This window comes from Myodes glareolus, chromosome 8 (genome assembly GCF_982192425.1).
Source record: "Myodes glareolus chromosome 8, mMyoGla1.1, whole genome shotgun sequence".
In the NCBI taxonomy this organism is placed as follows: Eukaryota; Metazoa; Chordata; class Mammalia; order Rodentia; family Cricetidae; genus Myodes; species Myodes glareolus.
Genome location: NC_142033.1, coordinates 72,142,775 through 72,160,692, shown reverse-complemented (window position 1 = coordinate 72,160,692; position 17,918 = coordinate 72,142,775). Strand labels below are relative to the sequence as shown.

The following is a 17,918-nucleotide window of genomic DNA, read 5'->3' as shown; positions in this document are numbered from 1 at the left end:
GTGTTGACTTATGGATTGACATACTGACACTCCTGCTTCCATCAGGTTTGTGCCAGTTACAGGCTGAGAGTGCGTGCCTAGACTGACCTGGTGAGACAAACTCAGGCTAGCTTGTTCTCTTGTAGGGGGAAGTCTTCTTTGTTGTGAGGCCTGCCCAGCAGCCTTTCATCCAGATTGCCTGAACATTGATATGCCTGATGGCAGCTGGTTCTGCAATGACTGCCGGGCTGGGAAGAAGCTACACTTTCAAGACATCATTTGGGTCAAACTTGGGAACTACAGGTATGAAATAAAATTCTGTGCTTTTGTGTCTGTATTTATTTAAATGTTTTCGTTTTACTTTACTAAGTATTGAAAATTTTGTCACTGAAGAATCTGTGAATCCTGTTTTTAATGTTTATAATAGGTGGTGGCCTGCAGAAGTTTGTCATCCCAAAAATGTTCCCCCAAATATTCAGAAAATGAAGCACGAGATTGGAGAATTCCCTGTATTTTTCTTTGGATCTAAAGATTATTACTGGACACATCAGGCACGAGTATTTCCGTACATGGAGGGGGACCGGGGCAGCCGCTACCAGGGAGTCAGAGGAATTGGAAGAGTCTTCAAGAATGGTATGGAGATTTCCCAATGGCGTGTAGATGGCATTCTTATATGCTTGTTAATCCTAATTTCTGTTCTTTTGAAATTTGATCTCTTTAAAAATTCCTAGACTAAACATTCTATATCTACTTCTGTAGTAGAAAAAAGGAAGTTTGCAGTCTGATGTGTCTCTTAATGTATGCTTATGCTATTTAATAACTTTTACAATATTAGCTTATAATTAATTTCATTAAAATGAAATAAGGCTTTTTTGCCATACAGTAGTGTTGTACACCTTTAATCCCAACACTTGGGAGGCAGAGGCAGGAGGATCTCTGTGAATTCGAGGCCAGCCTGGTCTATAGAGTGTGCTCCAGGACAGCCAGGTCTACACAGAAAAACCGTGTCTTGAAAAAAACAGTAAATAAAGACATAAGTAAATAAATAAATAAAGCTTTTTAAAAGATATACTATGTTTAGAACTAATTATAAATATTTCCCATAACTGGCTTTTTGTATGGCAGCTCTGGAGATGATTTTCCAGGATTGGAACCTTAAGTTCTAGCTCTCTGTTTCTAATTCTTCAGCAGACACAGTTGTACCTTGGGTACCTTACACAGTGTTAGAGTGAGCAGACCAACCGGAATGCTGTGTCTGATTCCACAGTCTAGGAGATAGTGTCAAAAGTGTAGTTAAGTTAGATAATGACTGGGTCAGTAAGGAGATAGGAGAGAGAAGAGTGATGTTGCATAGTAAGATTCAACATTTTCTCTAGATGCATAGTGAGTGTGGACAGTAGGAAAAACTTCAAGTGCTTACATTATTTATGCAGGGAGAACTAAAGCTTTGCCCCTGCTTGTTGTAAGGAGGTTGCTTGTTCGTTTCCCAGCTGCCCAGACTCCCAAAATAATCACACAGAAACCATATTATTTAAATCATTGCTTGGCCCATTAACTCTAGCTTCTTATTTGCTTTTATATCTTAATTTAACCCATTTACATTAATCTGTGCATCACCACAAGGTCATGCCCTACCAGCAAAGTTTCAGCACTTCTGTTTTCAGCAGCAACTCCATGACTTCTCCCTGACTCCACCTTCTTTCTCCCTGCATTCAGTTTAGTTTTCCCTGCCTAACTCTGTTCTACCCTATCAGGCCAAGCCATTTCTTTATTCCTTAACCAGTAAGAGCATCACATAGACAGAAGGACCTCCACACCATTTCCCCTTTTCTGTTTAAATAAAAGGGAAGTTTTAACTTTAATATAGTAAAATTACATGTAACAAAATAGGTATCAAGCAAGAATTATGGTTACAATATTTATACCTACATTTATCATAACTAAGGAAAACTTTAATTATAACTATATATTCTTCAACTCCATCAAAGACTCCAGAAGGATATATTACCTAAGTAAACAGGAAGTGCATTGTAAGCAATTGCCAAAACTCTGGAATTGGCAGAGACTTCTTGCTGCCTGAACAGTCACCCAGAGTTCTTCTGTATCATTGAAGCATCAATTTTCAGCCTACAGGCCCACAGTATCCTGCAGACTTTCCCATGAAGCAGGAAATTTCGAAGATAGTTCTGCCTATATTGGCAGTTTGTCAGTCACATCTTTCTGTGTCCTGCAGAATGTCTAGCAGACTCTTTTATGAAGCAGGAACCCTAAAGGATGGCCTCACATTTAGGCAAGTTCAGCAGTCATTTTTCTGTGGGTCCTGCATGTTCAGTTCATACATTTTAGCATCAAACAGTCCAGGCAAGAGCAGTTTCTTGCCAAAATGGCTAGCAAACTCTATAAGGATCCTCTTCGATGCCCATCTTACTCTTGAAGTAATTGGTTCTACCAGGAGCAGATGTGTCTCATTGTCATGAAAAGTCCTAAGTTATTAAAACATTTAAATGACACATTCTGAAGGTCTCTGAAAGAATTGAAGAATATTTATCTAACTGAAATATATGTCTATATATCTAGAAAACCTAACATGACTACAAGCTTGACTGTTTTACATGATTATTAACCTATATTTCTTAATTATACATTACTTTTTTTTAATTTTCGAGACAGTCTCTCTGTAGCTTTAGAGCCTGTCCTGGAACTAGCTCTTGTAGACCAGGCTAGCCTCGAACTCACAGAGATCCGCCTGCCTCTGCCTCCCGAGTGCTGGGATTAAAGGTGAGTGCCACCACCACACAGCTATACGTTACATTTTTAAATGAGCTGCACAAACACAATAATACCTTCTTAATCAAGAACAGAAATATACATACAACAAAATTGATCTTAAGTTTGTATCAATAAACTAAGATCCATACCAATGCAAAGTATTCATCTTTATATCATATCCCCCTTTAAAGGTAAACAAACATTTACAAACAATATTTGGGAATTTGGGCATAGTTCTTTCCAAACTGCTTCCTGCTTTTTGTTGGATGAAGCAATTTTGGGGGATGTTCATGGCGACCTTTTGGGGGGGTCTTAGTCTATCAAACCACATTAGTTTTGAAGGATTCCACAGGTTGTCATCCTCTGGAAACAAAAGAAGAACTTCTTTGGGGGTTGGGGAGATGGCTCAGCAGTTAAGAGCATTGCCTGCTCTTCCAAAGGTCCTTAGTTCAATTCCCAGCAACCACATGGTGGCTCACAACCATCTATAATGAGGTCTGGTGCCCTCTTCTGGCCTGCAGGCATACATGTAGGCAGAATATTGTATACATAATAAATAAATAAATATTAAAAAATAAACATTTTAAAAAAAGAACCTGTTTTCCAAAGCCACAAATCCTTAGACCTGAATTTTGAAGTCAACATACCTTTAGGGTATATATGCTGGTTTAGTTTAACAGTCTGTACAATGAAATGTCTCTCTGTACTTAGCTCATTCACAGTTAAAATATTCAAAGAAAACACAGTAGTATAAATAATCCAGACTCTCTGTGAATTTTCCATCTTTATGTGACTTTTTTTTTACTCCTTTTAATGTATGACTGTCTGTATTGTGTCTCTTTAAAGACTTTGTTTCATTTCTTTTTTAAATGATTTACTTTTTTTCCAACTCTCTGTACTCCTTTTCTCTCTCCCAAGCCTATGTACATTTTTCCAACACTGTGACCCATCTAGAGGTCTTTTTTATTTGGATTTGTCTTTATTGCGTATCTGTAATCCTTTTCTGATCAGAAGTGCTTCTTAAAATGCCAAGCCCTTCTTATGAACGTAAGCAGCGGCATTGCTAGGGGAAATAGGGCCCTGCCTGCTTGCCCCACCAGTCCGACATGGCAGAAGTTCGTTCACTGCCTCTGAGACTGCAGGGTACGATCCGTCCTCACCACCTCAACTCTGATAACCATTTGGCCCATGCAAGTAATTTGCAACATGCTGCCCAGAAACCCCATTTAAATGCTTGGCCTCCTGAAAGAGCCAGAGTTCTCACTCTGGCAGCATGGCCCAGAAAACCGCCATTTCAAAACCACTTAGCTTTTTTTCTGCTACTGTTGAATCAGGAAAACCTCTCTTAAAGGAACCACAGCATTAAGCAGTGCTAAACTCTGTTTTTTCTGTGTGTGTGTGTGTGTGTGGCTCAAATTACTTTTTAAGCTTTCTGGGTTTTACATGGATTTAGTCAACCACAGTGGGATTTGTCATGGTATATGAAAATGTATGCCAACAGCTCCTTGCTGCTGAGAGTTTAGCAGATATCAAGCAACAGCAGCCTGTCCTCTTTCCTTGATGCCTCAACATTTGGGGGCTTCAAGAGGACTGAGTAAGAATGGATAGCTATTAGCCTGGCAGTGGTGGTACACACGTTTAATTCCAGCACTTGGGAGGCAGATGTGGGCAGATCTCTGTGAGTCTGAGGCTAGCCTGTTCAAAGCAAGTTCCAGGACAGCTAGGACTGTTCCACAGAGAAACCCGTGTGTAAACACACACATACAACCAGATACCTATCAAAAGATAACTTGAAAATCATCAAAGGAGAGATTCTGGTAGAGATTGGGAACCCAATGAGTTTGATATGGTACCAAGTGGTGAAGGCGGGACCCCAGGCTCCTGACTCCTGATACTGACCTGCTATTAAGTTGTGCCTGCTAATGACTGACTAGCAGCTGCCAGCTCAGCTCAGCCACTGACCTGGCCTCACAGTGAAATTGACAGTTTGCAAATTGGGTGTTGATATGTCCGCTGTTGATCTGAACTGGTGCTTCTTCTCAGAGACCTTTTACTTTAAAAGGAATAAAAGTTCACTTTTTTTTTCTAAGTACAATATGTTCAAAGCACTGATACTGTTGCCTTATCCTTAGAATTCAGTACAGAAAGTGGGTCATGCTTGATAGAAACTCAGCTGCTAGGCTTTGTGTGGAGCTGGCATAAATCAGCTCCTAGTGTTTAGTCACTGGGGAGGTGACTATCTGCCTTTTACAGTGTTTCATAGCCCTTAGCTTTAGGGAAACCAACAACAGTACTTAGCAGTGAATATGGAACTCCTTAAAAGGTCAATATATTTATTTACTGAAATATATTTCTCATATTCTATTGACTTTTTAGCACTGCAAGAAGCTGAAGCTCGTTTTAATGAAATCAAACTTCAGCGGGAAGCCCGAGAAACACAGGAGAGTGAGAGGAAACCTCCACCATACAAGCATATCAAGGTGATGGGCATGTCAGGATTATGTGTATATGTGTGTGTCTTCCTTCTCAACGAAGTGGTTTTGATGTGGCTCTTGGGCTACAGATTTTTCAGTCCCAGGTTATGGCCATTAAGAGGTCTGTCAGAAACTATCTCTGTGGGCCCAGTCATGATTATCAGAATGCATGTTTACAAGGTGGGCCCTTGAAGGCACAGTATGAGTGTGCAGGGATCCAGGACTCTATTTACAAAGTAGAGTCAAGACAACTTGTTTTTTTCTTATAGGTGAATAAACCATATGGTAAAGTCCAGATCTATACAGCTGACATTTCTGAAATCCCAAAGTGCAACTGTAAGCCCACAGATGAGAACCCCTGTGGCTCTGATTCAGAATGTCTAAACAGGATGCTGATGTTTGAGTGCCACCCGCAGGTGTGTCCTGCAGGTGAATACTGCCAGAACCAGTGTTTCACTAAACGCCAGTACCCTGAGACCAAGATCATCAAGACAGATGGCAAAGGGTGGGGCCTGGTTGCCAAAAGGGACATCAGAAAGGTATGCCATATGTCCCCCTGCTTCTTATACTGTGTAGTGATTCTTAAGTGTATGTTTGTGTATGCATGGAATGTGTGTGGATATGCATATGCCCTGACATATATGTAGAGATCAGATGACAAGTTTCCGGAGTCAGGTCTCTCCTTCCATGTGGGTTCCAGGGACTGAACTCAGGTCAGGTCCTCAGACTTGGTGGCAAGTACTTTTACCCACTTCATCATCTCACTAGCTCGCTCTTCCCCACTTGTAAGAATTAACGGCTCACCTCATTCCCTCCCCTCTTCCTCCCTCTCTCCTTTCTTCGATTTTGGTGGCACACCTTTAATCCCAGCACTCAGGAGGTAGAGGCAAGCAGATGTCTGTGAGTTCAAGGTCAGCCTGTTCTATAGAACAAGTTCTAGGACAGCCAGGACTTCACAGAAACCCTGTCTCTTAAAAACAAAACATAAACAAAAATTAAAAAGATTGCTGAGATGCACTCTTCTCCAGCCTTATTCCTTGGTTGCCTCAGCTGTTGCTTCATGTAGACTTGCTGTGGAGCCTGCTGTCAAGTTCTTCATAACCTCTTTCCTATTAGAAACCTGCATGTAATTTACTACGTATATGGGTAGTGGGTTAACAGAAATGCTCTTTTAAGGCAAGACATTGTAGAAAACAATCTGGGATGTTGCAACTCTGAGAATACATGATTGTATCTGCCACTGACAATCTTTATTTATAAATATGAGATTATTTGAATTTGAACTTAATTAAGGAGCTCTAGGAACTACACCCCTGAGGTATTAACATGTTATCCTAGACTAATTGATGGTGTCTTGGTATCTTGAACCCTGATTCTAAGAATTGGCCGGTATGTACTCAATTATTACATTCTTCTGATTTCCAGGGAGAATTTGTTAATGAGTATGTTGGTGAGCTGATTGATGAAGAGGAATGTATGGCAAGAATCAAATATGCACATGAGAATGACATCACTCACTTTTACATGCTCACCATAGACAAGGTATTGAGAAGCGTGTCTTTGCTGTTCATTTGTGACATCTTGAACATGGACCTGGAGGGTTCATTACCTCTATAATTGGCCCTTGTATTTTGGTGATAATTCTCATTTCATCTCCTTAGTAACTTTCCTCAAACATCTGCATATTTTTTTCTAAATGTAGAGCTGCCTTTGGCTTTGAGCATCCTAAGAGCCATGTGTGTCCAGTACAACATAAAAAGTATATCAAGATTCTCCTTAAGATCAAGGGGGAAAAGCATAGACATGAGCATTGCATGTTATCTGGGCTACATTGTAGAGTGGTTTTGGCTGTGTTGTGCTCTATTTGCTTATGAATCCTGTGCTTTCCCTCTTTTTGTGTGTTTCCAAGGCTCGCTTCAAACGTCTGGGTGCAAGCTCTTGTCTGCCTCAGCTTCCCAAATGTGTGGAATAAGAGGCTTGTGCTACTCCCTAAGACTTTGTAATTCATAGTTTTAAACATCTGGAACCTAGTTGCTAGATGTTTTTGTTATTCTCGGAATGAAAGTAACTAGGTAACTATGCCTAGGTAGAAAAGTGCATCAGAATGGTACTCTTGTGCCTTCTGTTACCAGTAAGCTCAAAACTCAGCAGAAAAATGGGGCTCTGTTTAAAAGACACGACTAAATAATGCTTGAAAACAAGATAGAAAATGGCTATGAACCAGGCACTTTGATTCTGGTATCTGGGACTATAGGGCCTCTGTAGAAATTGGAATGGCTCCAAAGTCCCCAGCCAACAGTCCCTCAGGAAGCTTGACCATTCTCAGTCTATGGAGTAGTATTGGGTTCCTGTCATTTGCTATAAGCTGTGGGGATTGCGCCTTTTAGTGAAGTCATTGTCAGGACAAGAAGATTAAAATATTTTTTTAAAAAAAGGTACAGGAGATACCCAAGCCAGGGATGATGGTGCATGCCTATAATTCTAGCTCTTGGGAGAAATAAGGCAGTAGAATCCTGAGAAATAAGGCAGTAGGATGCTGAGGGGGTGAAGGGAAAGTAGGGAGAGCAAGCAAACCTATATATAGGAACAGAGCAAGATGTTCCCAGCTAGTCCTGAAAGGATTGGTGGTGGGTAGTGGTGGTGGTGATGTGTGTCTGTTTCTATTACATATACATGTATGACATGTATGTCTGTGCATACATAGTAAAACAAAAGACAAAGTGAACGTGTCAAAATATTAACAGGTGGGTGGGATGCACTAATCTGCCATTTACATTTCCCCACTGGTGGATTTGAATTTAAAAAAAATAAAATAAAAGAATTGGTTGCAAAAGGTATGGACCCTAGAACTTAAGAGGTGAGTAGCATTCCCTACAGGCTCTGCCATGACACAGAATTAATAAGATCAACAGTGAGCAGGTTCAGAGTTACTATATTACTAGTTTTAAATGTCCAGTTTTCAGCGGGGGAGGGGGCGGAATCCTAAGACCTAAAAAGAATAGAAAAGAATTAATTCTAAAGAAGATCTTAGCTCTCTAAGCAGAAAACTTTGAAATAACTTTTGTTGTTTTTGTTTTAAATGTTGGAGAATCCAACTCTAACTCTATAAATTCTAGACAAGTGCTTTACCACTGAGATAGATATATCCCTAGCCCTGATTTTGAACTAGCTTTATAGTCCACACTGGCCTTGAATTTTGGAATCCTCCTGTTTCAAGCCAACCTAGTGTGGAAATTACAGACACAGGCTACTGTGCCTGGTCTGTATAACCAAGGCTTTTAAGCTAATTAAACACCTCAGAGGACTAAGCATGGTGGCCTATACCTATATTCCCAACATTTGAGAGGTAAGGCATAAGAATCCTTCCCATGTATGTAAAGAATTGAAAGATTAAAGAAGGTACCCTTATAAATGTATTTATTACAATTAATTATACACTTAAAAATGCTTAAGATGTGGTTGGGCATATGGCTCTGTAGTAGAGTGCTTGCCAGCGTGTGCAAGGCTCTGGGTTCAGTCTCCAGACACACACACACCAAAACACAAAAAGCCAGTAAACTTTTATGTCAGGTATACTTTAAAATAATAAAAGAAGTTGAGACTGTTTTAGTTGGTGAAATACTTGCTGCACAGAGCATGAGGACCCAGCATTCACATAAAAAGCTGAGCATGGTAGCACACTCTTTATAGTCCCAAAGCTAGGGAGGGGGAGACAGGAGGATCTTTGGCTTGGTGGCAAGACCAGGCTAATTGGTGAATCCTAGATTCCAATGAAAGAATTTATCTCAAAAACAAGATTTGGTGGTGAGGTAAGATCACTCATCGGATAAAGGTGTTTGGCAAAAACCTGATGACCTGAGTTTGATCCCCAGGAACTACATGGTGGAAGAAGAACCACCTCAAGAAAGTTTTCCTCTCGCCTCCACACATGGCACACACAACAAATAAATAAGAAAGGAAATGGATATTTAAAAGAAAAAAGGACAGAAAGTTTTAGAGAAATAGCATCTGAAGTTGATCCTCTATGTGTATGTACACACATACACGTACACTAGAATTTTTTTCTGGAAGACCTAAGTTCAGTCCATAGAACCCACATTAGGCAGCTCCCAATTGTCTGTAACTCCAGCTCCAGATCTAACACCTTCTGGCCTCTATTCGTACTCTCACCCACATGACATATAGTCACAGAGAAAAAAAACCACATAAATAAAAGTAACTTTTTAAAAAATATTCAGTTGGAAACTCTCAAGTCAGTTAGCCTGGAGTACATGGTGCAGTGTTAGAAACCAGAAACCCTGTCTCAAAACGAGCTGGAAGAAGAGAACTAACTTCTAAACAGTTGTCACACATGTGTCTGCAGTCACATTGTGCACTTTTTAAAACATGTATTTACTTCGTGTGTGCATAAGTGTGACTGTGCATGCTATGGCACACTTGTGGAGATCGGAGACAACTTCTGGAAGTCAATTCTTTCTTTCTATGGTATGAACTATAGGGGTTCAAACTGAGGTCATGGGCTTGATGGCAAGTACCTTATCTTGTAAGCCATTTCACCAGCTGATAAATGTACAAATACAGCTGAGGTTGATTCAGTGATAGATTGTTCATCTACTGTCTAGAAAACCTTGGAGTTTAAAACAACAACTAGTATAGTAGACAGCAGATCGTTGAGCTACAGCTTTTATTCTTCTGAGGTGAATTCTGAGTTCTGGGCTGAAGTGATATCCTTTGTTAGCATTCTGAGTGGCTAGGACTGCAGCCATCTACCCACCAAGTTTGACTTCTGTGCTTACAACAATCAATGGGTGCTAACTTTGGAGGTTTCTCAAGGGACCTATGTATTTACTACCAAGAGAAACCTCCAAAGTTAGCACCCACTGGGTGGTGCAAGCATAGTTTTCCAGTGTGGTTGCTTTTGTAGTGCTCTGTGGTTCACAAGGCACAGCTAGAGGTGCTGTTGGCATAGATTCATCCCTTTTCGGACATTTTTGTACCGATTCATTTTTGATCTCAGAAATAAACACTGAAGAGCAGAGATCCTACTGAACTGTATATTTGGTCTAGACGTTTTCAGGGGAGAAGCTACAGCTGTGTATCCACCTGCCCATCTTCTTTCTGATCTGAGCCATAATAAGTGGCTCTTATTCTTCCATAGTGCTTGGACCCTTGAATTTCAGTGAGCCAGTTCCCAGGGCCACTGTGTGCTTACATTTATGATTTTGCAGACTGCTATCTCCGAACTGTCAGTCTGTGCCTGTCCCTCTTATGGCAGCATTGCATCAGCATCATGGATAAAGTCCATTGATTCCAGCCAGTGGGAACTTGAGCATGCTGTGCTTGTATCTCCTTTGCTCTCTAGGAGTGGACGCTGCTTGTCTATTTTTAATGGAGTTTGCTGTTGTCTGGCAGTGCTGGTTTTGTATAGGCTCTTGCTGCCCTTCCCAGATCTGTGACTCTTGTATTTCTCCTAGCTTACTTGTTGCTGGGGTGGTGTTATAAGTGCCAGTTCACAGTCTTCGTGGTGAAGACTCTCACTTGGGCTCAGTCCTCATGTTCTGCCCTTACGCAAGAATCTTGACTGGCTGAGGGTTGTCTGGTCCAGGTGGACAACAGGATACCAAGGTTTTCAGTATGACAGATAACACTGTGTCATCCGATACAACCTATGGCATTAAGAGTCCCTTTAGAGATAAGATGTTAGCTGGGCATGATGGCACACGCCCTTAGTCCTAGCAGAGGCAGGCGAATTTCTGTGAGTTTGAGTCTAGTGTGATCTATAGTGTGAATTACAGGAAAGCCAAGGCTGTTACAGAGAGAAACCTTGTCTTGGAAAAAACAAAATGAAAAAAAAAATTAAAGATATCCTTGACTTTTTATCCTGCAGGACCGCATAATTGACGCTGGCCCTAAAGGGAATTATTCACGATTCATGAACCACAGCTGCCAGCCCAATTGTGAGACCCTGAAATGGACAGTGAATGGGGATACACGGGTTGGCCTGTTTGCTGTGTGTGACATTCCTGCAGGTATATCACTGGGGTCCTACAAGTTTCTGGAGCCATATGGACAGGAAGAGAGGCACTGGCTGGTAGTTGGTGTGGTTGGGTTTGGAAAGACTCTTAGGATAGTGATTTGGAAGCTTTGTTTGGGATATCTATTTTAAACAGCAAATTGATGAGGTATATGAGCCATGCCAGGGTGCATGTGAAGGGGGTACATTTTCTTGAAACTGATTCTTTGACATCCACTGCCTCAGGAGAACAATGGCCTCTAACATTGTATTGTGTCTCTTTTAGGGACAGAGCTGACATTCAACTATAATCTTGATTGTCTGGGCAATGAAAAGACAGTCTGTCGGTGTGGAGCCTCCAATTGTAGTGGGTTTCTTGGAGACAGACCAAAGGTAAGGACATCACAGCCTTCTGTGAAGCTGAAACACAGCTCTGGTGGCATCGTGGCATCTAGGAAGATTGCAATCTAGTGAGCGGTTGCTGTGACAAGGGCAGGATCCATGTAGCATGTGGGTTGGGGTTAATGAGGTCCTCTCTCAGTATAGGCTGCTTGTTAAGATTTCTTCACTGATGCAATTCCTGTGGGGATTAGCCTAATTAAGCATCAACAGATGTGTGACTTAAACATCAGAAACATGGATTCAGTCTTGAAGGCAGGTCCACATTTGCTCCTGAGTTTCTTTGAAAGTCTTTCAGGCCTCTTTTCCAGCTCCTGTTGGTGACTAGTGATCTGTGTTGTTCCTCAGGTTATAGAATCCTTACTCCAGCATTCTGCTGCTTCACATGAGGTGCCATGTGGTGTTTGTTTTGTCCACTTCCCTCCATTGTCCTACTACTTATTTGTTGTTTACATTGCTGTGTATAGATCTTTCTCAGGGCCCATACCTACTAGGCAAGTGCCATCCCACTGAGTCACACCTTTGGCCACCAGTCCCTTTTAGTGTAGTTACAAGTCATGCTTGCTTGATGTGCCGGTATTGTAATTATATGCATTTTAAAATAAAGTCATGTTCAAGTCCTTGGACGGACATGAATTTTGGAGCACCCCTTGTTGGAACAAAGGTTAGGACACTCATAGGCACTTTCAATCTGGGCACACCCTATAGATGTTTTCTGAAAGACTGCTTCTTTGACACTAGTTCGCCCTTACATGTTTTTGTAGTGAGGAGCTGCGGGCAGGCCTGCTTTTCATCCCGCACGGCTTCCGCACGACTAGCTTAGCCCCAAAAATAACAACACACAAATTGTATTCATTAAAACACTGCCTGGCCCATTATCTCTAGAGATTTAGTTACTGGCTAACTCTCACATCTTGATTAACCCATTTCTAATAATCTGTGTAGCACCACGAGGTGGTGGCTTACCGGAAAAGATTCAGCATGTCTGACCTGGTGGCTGGCTCCATGGCGTCTGCCTCATTGCTCTCTTCCCAGCATTCTGTTTTGTTTCCTCCGCCTACCTAATTTTCTGTCCTATCAGAGGGCCAAGGCAGTCTCTTTATTAACCAATGAAACTAACACATAACAGAAGCCCCACCTACATCATGTTTTAGTTAGGGTTTTATCATTGTGAAGAGATACCATGACTATAACAGCTCTTATAAGGGAAAACATTTAATTGAGGCTGGGCCCAGAGGTTTAGTCCATTTTCATCATGTCAGGAAGCATGGTTGCATGCAGGCAGACATGGTGCTGAAGAGGTAGCTCAGAGTCACATTGAATCCACAAGAAGAGAAAGCCACACTGGGTGTGGCTTGTGCATTTGAGACCTCAAGGCCAGCCCCTACTAACACTTTTCTCTAACAAAACCTTATCTACTCCAACAAGGGCACACCTCCTAGTAGTGACACTCCTTATGGGCCTACAGAGTGGCTTTACTCAAACCACCACACCTACACTGCTCATAATTGAGTTCTTAGCTTCTATATTGTGTTTTTGTTTTGTTTTTGTCTTAGCAGGAGTTGCCCAAGGTATAGTGGGTCATGACCTGCCCTTTTATTTTGTGATGCTAGAAATGGAATCTAAAGCCTTTAGCTATACCTCCAGCTCAGATACCACTCACCATGTTGGAACAGCCCAGAAATCTGTATCACTTTGGACCTTCCTTTTTGGGCATCTTTGTAGTTTCCTTTTTTTTTTCTTTTAACTGCTTCCATCTATGTTCTTTTAAGTGAACTATGCTTAATTCTTTATTCTAGACCTCAACATCCCTTTCTTCAGAGGAAAAGGGTAAAAAGGCCAAGAAGAAAACCAGAAGGCGCAGAGCCAAGGGAGAAGGGAAGCGGCAGTCAGAGGATGAGTGCTTCCGCTGTGGTGATGGTGGACAGCTGGTGTTATGCGACCGAAAGTTCTGCACCAAGGCCTACCACCTCTCCTGCTTGGGCTTGGGCAAGCGGCCCTTTGGTAGGTGCCCAGCACCCATGCAGCTTCTGACAACTTGCAGTGCACTTCCTTATTCTTATTCAGCCTCTCTTAATCCATTGGGTCTTACCTAGTTGCATATTCATTGGAAGGTCAGGTGGTAAATGTTCCCACTTCAGGGAACCAGCTAGAGCACAGGGTGGGAGCAGGCAGTAGCTTCCAAAGCCCAGTGTTGAGTGGTCATCTCATTAGTGCCAAGATCTAAAGTGACATACATCAGGGCTCTACTGGAGAAGATAAGTTCTACTACAGCAGCCTTAGCAGGACTGGTTTTGTCACTAGGAGGCCTGGTTGTAGGACATGTGACCTAACTTCCCAGGATTTGTAGGCTCTGTCCTAGAGATGACACAGAACTGGAAGACAATAGGCTTTTCCTCTTACATACTCAAGAGTGGTCACAGCATCAGAACGAAAAGTTAGAATTTCAAAAGAAAAATTATAAACACTTGACTCAGAGACAAGAAACCTAATAATGGTTTTACATATATATTTAGATTTGACAGTTATCCCTAACCCTAATCTTCAGAGGTTCATATCTAAGCATAAAACTATTTCCTTATAAATAGGCAAGTCCCAAGCTGGGTGTGATGATGCACACCTTTAATCCCAGCACTCAGGCATTGGCAGGTGGACTTCTTGAGTTTGAGGCCAGCCTGCTGTACGGAATAAGTTCCAGGACAGCTAGGGCTACACAGAAAAACCCTGTCTCAAAAAACAAAACAATAACACAAAAGGGCAAGTTAGAAGGCAGCTGTTGGTATCAGTAGACTCTGCTAGGGACCAACAGCAGTGAGCTGCCCTTGGTGTCTTGTGTAATGCTCCAGCTGGCCTGTATGTATACTGTAGTCTGCAACACTTGGTACCTACCTGGCCTTTGAGCACCAACTACTAGCTTCTCTCTGGCAACTGAAATGCAGTCTCTTGTGTTAATTTGCATTTATTTGACTAGCCAGTCTTATTTATTTATTTTCAAGGCAGGGTTTCCATGTACTTTTGGACCCTATCCTGGAACTAGCTCTTGTAGACCAGGCTGGCCTTGAACTCAGAGATCTGCCTGCTTCTGCTTCCCGAGTGCTGGGATTAAAGGCATGCACCACCACCGCCTGGCTGAGTAGCCAGTTTTAAAAGTAATTTCTAGTTAGGTATGTTGGTACAAGCAACTCAAGCGGAAGATGACTAGTTCAAGGGAAACATACTTTGTGGATATTAACTCAGTACGAGATCACATGCTTGAGTCCCTTCTGGGCTCAACCTCAATCTTTCAAGAAAATTACTCTCAGCCCTGAAAACATTAAAGCTTGTTTGCTGATGGTGTATTTTGTTTTGCAGGGAAGTGGGAATGTCCTTGGCATCACTGTGATGTATGTGGCAAACCTTCTACCTCATTTTGCCACCTGTGCCCCAACTCATTCTGTAAGGAACACCAAGATGGGACTGCCTTCCGTTCCACCCAGGATGGGCAGTCCTACTGCTCTGAGCATGACTTGAGGGCAGAATCTGCAAGAAGTACCAAGACTGAGAAATCGTTTCCAGAATCACTGAAGTCAAAGGGGAAGAGGAAGAGAAGACGGTGTTGGCGAAGAGTCACAGAAGGCAAATAGCGCTTAGTCAGATCCAGGGGTGGCATGGGATAGCCAACCCTGCCTGTAATGAGAAGGCAAGCATGGCACTTGCCCCAAGGACCCAGCTCATAATGCTATGACATGTATAGGCCTCCTTGGGTGGGAAGGAGCACCTTCTACCACTGAGCCATCCTCAGCAGCTGTGCTGCGTCTGCACTGATGCTTGTCAGCTGCACACTCAGCGGTCCAGGACAAACAAGCCTTACTACGCAGCATCACCGCTACACTTGAATCCGAGACCCAACGTCAAGGTGCCCTCCCATTTTTATTTTAGATTAAAGTTATGATTGAAGATTAACTGGCATGTGAAATGCTTTTATCTTACCCAAAACGTATAGAATAGAATTTTCTAAAGGTCACTATTAGCTCTATCCTGGTGGTTCAGGCTTCTACTCACATACTGCCCCCACTCAGGACAGACTGGGACTCAGGCCCTGGGCTACTCCTAATCAGGATTGATCATTATTTTGCTCTTTTGAAACAGCCTATGTTCTTCATACTAATGTGAATTTTTCCCTCAGTGCTGTTTGCACTTTGAGTGGTTGTGGTGTTGCAAGATTCCTCTCATGACTTTCCTTTGTGTGGACTCGACAACCAGTGATGGCAGCGTGTCCTGTGGAGCAGTGCAGCTGCCTTCGTTGTTTTCTCTGATGTCTTCTAAACCCACATTCTTGGACCAATATTTGGGGGAAACCCTTGTATATTTTCTTCAATTGGTTTTTCTGTTTCTGGCATTTATTCCCAATATACTTTTGCTAAAACTGTTTCACAAATTATTACCAGCTAAAATGTATTTGAGTTGTCATGCAGATGTGAAGTATTGAGCAAGCACGGAGGACACAAGGCACACAGCCTGGGCTAATGTGCTCTCTCCTCTTTGCATCTGAAGCTGAGCCCAAGCTTCGTTGCTCTCTTTCCACCAGAGCACCACCTGGTCTCATGGTAGACAGGTCTGATGGTACCTATTTCCCTAATGAAATTTAAATTTCTCTAAAAGCCCAGCTCTTCCTTCTGCCTTCTCAGGAGTATATCTTGGCCCTGGAGAGCTTGGACACTAAGAAAGGAGATCTCATGCATTCCATTGGGGGGGTGTAAGCAATGCAGCAGAAATTGGTTTTAGAAAAGCCACAAAGCAAAAAAGCTTAAACTCTATCCATTAAGTCCCTAGCAGGGTTTGCTACTGATGTCCTGCTGCCCTCCAGCCTTGGAGAACTGCAATCACCATTTAGAACAGGATTGACCATTCTTAGTAGTCTGGGTTGTGTGTCAGCCATGACACTTGCAAGCCAAGCATGTCATGACCACCCCTTTGACCCTTCTCTAGTAGTAGTCCCCCAAAAGTTAAAGCAGCTTTGCAGGCAGCCTATGGCTTGGCTTCCATAGGCACAAGCCTAGTAACTTCTGGAGACATCTGTTTGAGCAGATGAGACAAGGAGCATTTTTCAGTTTAGAACTCAACCTGGTTCAGACTGTCCTCTAAAAATATTAGATTGGCTCATAAATTTGTCACCTGTGCCCTAAGTTTAGAAGGCTGGTGTGGTGATAGGCCAGACAGCCTCTTTACATGCACACAGCTCCTAGGCCCCAGGGGCCCCCTGCTTCTGCGAAAGAGCATCAGAATTGGTTTTGCAGCACATTGTGAGGGATCAGATTAACTTTCTTTTTTAATGTTAAATACATCTTGGGAATTTTGGTTCCAAATTACTATTTATGATCTTTCTGAAGGAAATATTGTGAACTTTTTAGACAACTTATCTTCCCAAATAGTATTAATGAGTAAATAACACTAACTCTGAAAACCAACCGAAGACCAGTATACAAATCTGAGTAAAGTAACCCCCTGGGGTGATGGCCTTTCCCACAGAAGGACCAGCCACAGGGCCAGCTGTGACTCGGGATGTGCCAGGTGCTCTGATGAGCCTGAAAGATGTGTGTGACTTTCTGAGCATCAGCTCCAGTTGTTGTTTTCTTTAATGTGAAACAAACCAAATGAAACCTGCCCAGATTCCATGTTCCTCAGGCACCTTCAGTATCCAAAAACCAGCTAGCTGTTCCCTAACCAGTACACACCTATGTGTGTGCCTCTGCAGGGTAGCAGGCAGCCCAAGGGACACAGTCAGTGTCCACGCCAGCATTGGTCTAAGAAAATGTGGAACTATAGCATTTAAACCTAGGCACCTGTAAGGCAGTGCATCTCAGAGTAACAAGGATTCCGGTGCTAGTTCCTGAGGAATTTCCTGGTACTAGCACCTAGGACTCCTGGATCCCAGGCAGGCACACTCAGGTTGGCATTTCTGATGACTTCCAAGTGATACCTGTAACACGATGTGTGAAGGGCCCATCTTCCAGAGCTACCTTATTTTCAAGAATTAAAGATAAAAATGTTTTGATTAAAGTTAATGCAAACAACTGTCAGTTGCCAAATCTCTTCGTCTACAAAGGAGTGTAGCTGATGACTGTTAGTCAGTAGAATAAACGCTGTGTCCATATGTATCATGGTGTCCCCGTATCCTGTTGAGATGTGAAATGACCTATCAGAAATTAAATTTAAGTTTAAATGTGCCTATTGGTGTCTAAACTTCATACAATATAAAGTCAGGTTCCTTTTAGGAATGCTGGGTACTGTCACCAGGTCTGATA

General features: G+C 42.3%; 1 protein-coding gene across 2 annotated transcripts in view; it reads left to right on the top strand.

Moving 5' to 3' along the window:
- Nucleotides 1–17,840, top strand: part of Nsd2 (nuclear receptor binding SET domain protein 2) — a 70,702-nt gene extending 52,862 nt beyond the window's left edge. For both annotated transcript variants that reach the window (XM_087909115.1, XM_087909114.1), the window contains 9 exons: nt 126–282; nt 407–612; nt 5,125–5,228; nt 5,492–5,761; nt 6,648–6,764; nt 11,110–11,251; nt 11,522–11,628; nt 13,434–13,638; nt 14,986–17,840. In XM_087909115.1, the coding sequence (XP_087765241.1) occupies nt 126–282; nt 407–612; nt 5,125–5,228; nt 5,492–5,761; nt 6,648–6,764; nt 11,110–11,251; nt 11,522–11,628; nt 13,434–13,638; nt 14,986–15,257 (1,580 nt within the window). In that variant the 3' untranslated portion in view covers nt 15,258–17,840. The remainder of the gene's footprint in view (nt 1–125; nt 283–406; nt 613–5,124; nt 5,229–5,491; nt 5,762–6,647; nt 6,765–11,109; nt 11,252–11,521; nt 11,629–13,433; nt 13,639–14,985) is intronic.
- Nucleotides 17,841–17,918: the final 78 nt, after the last annotated feature.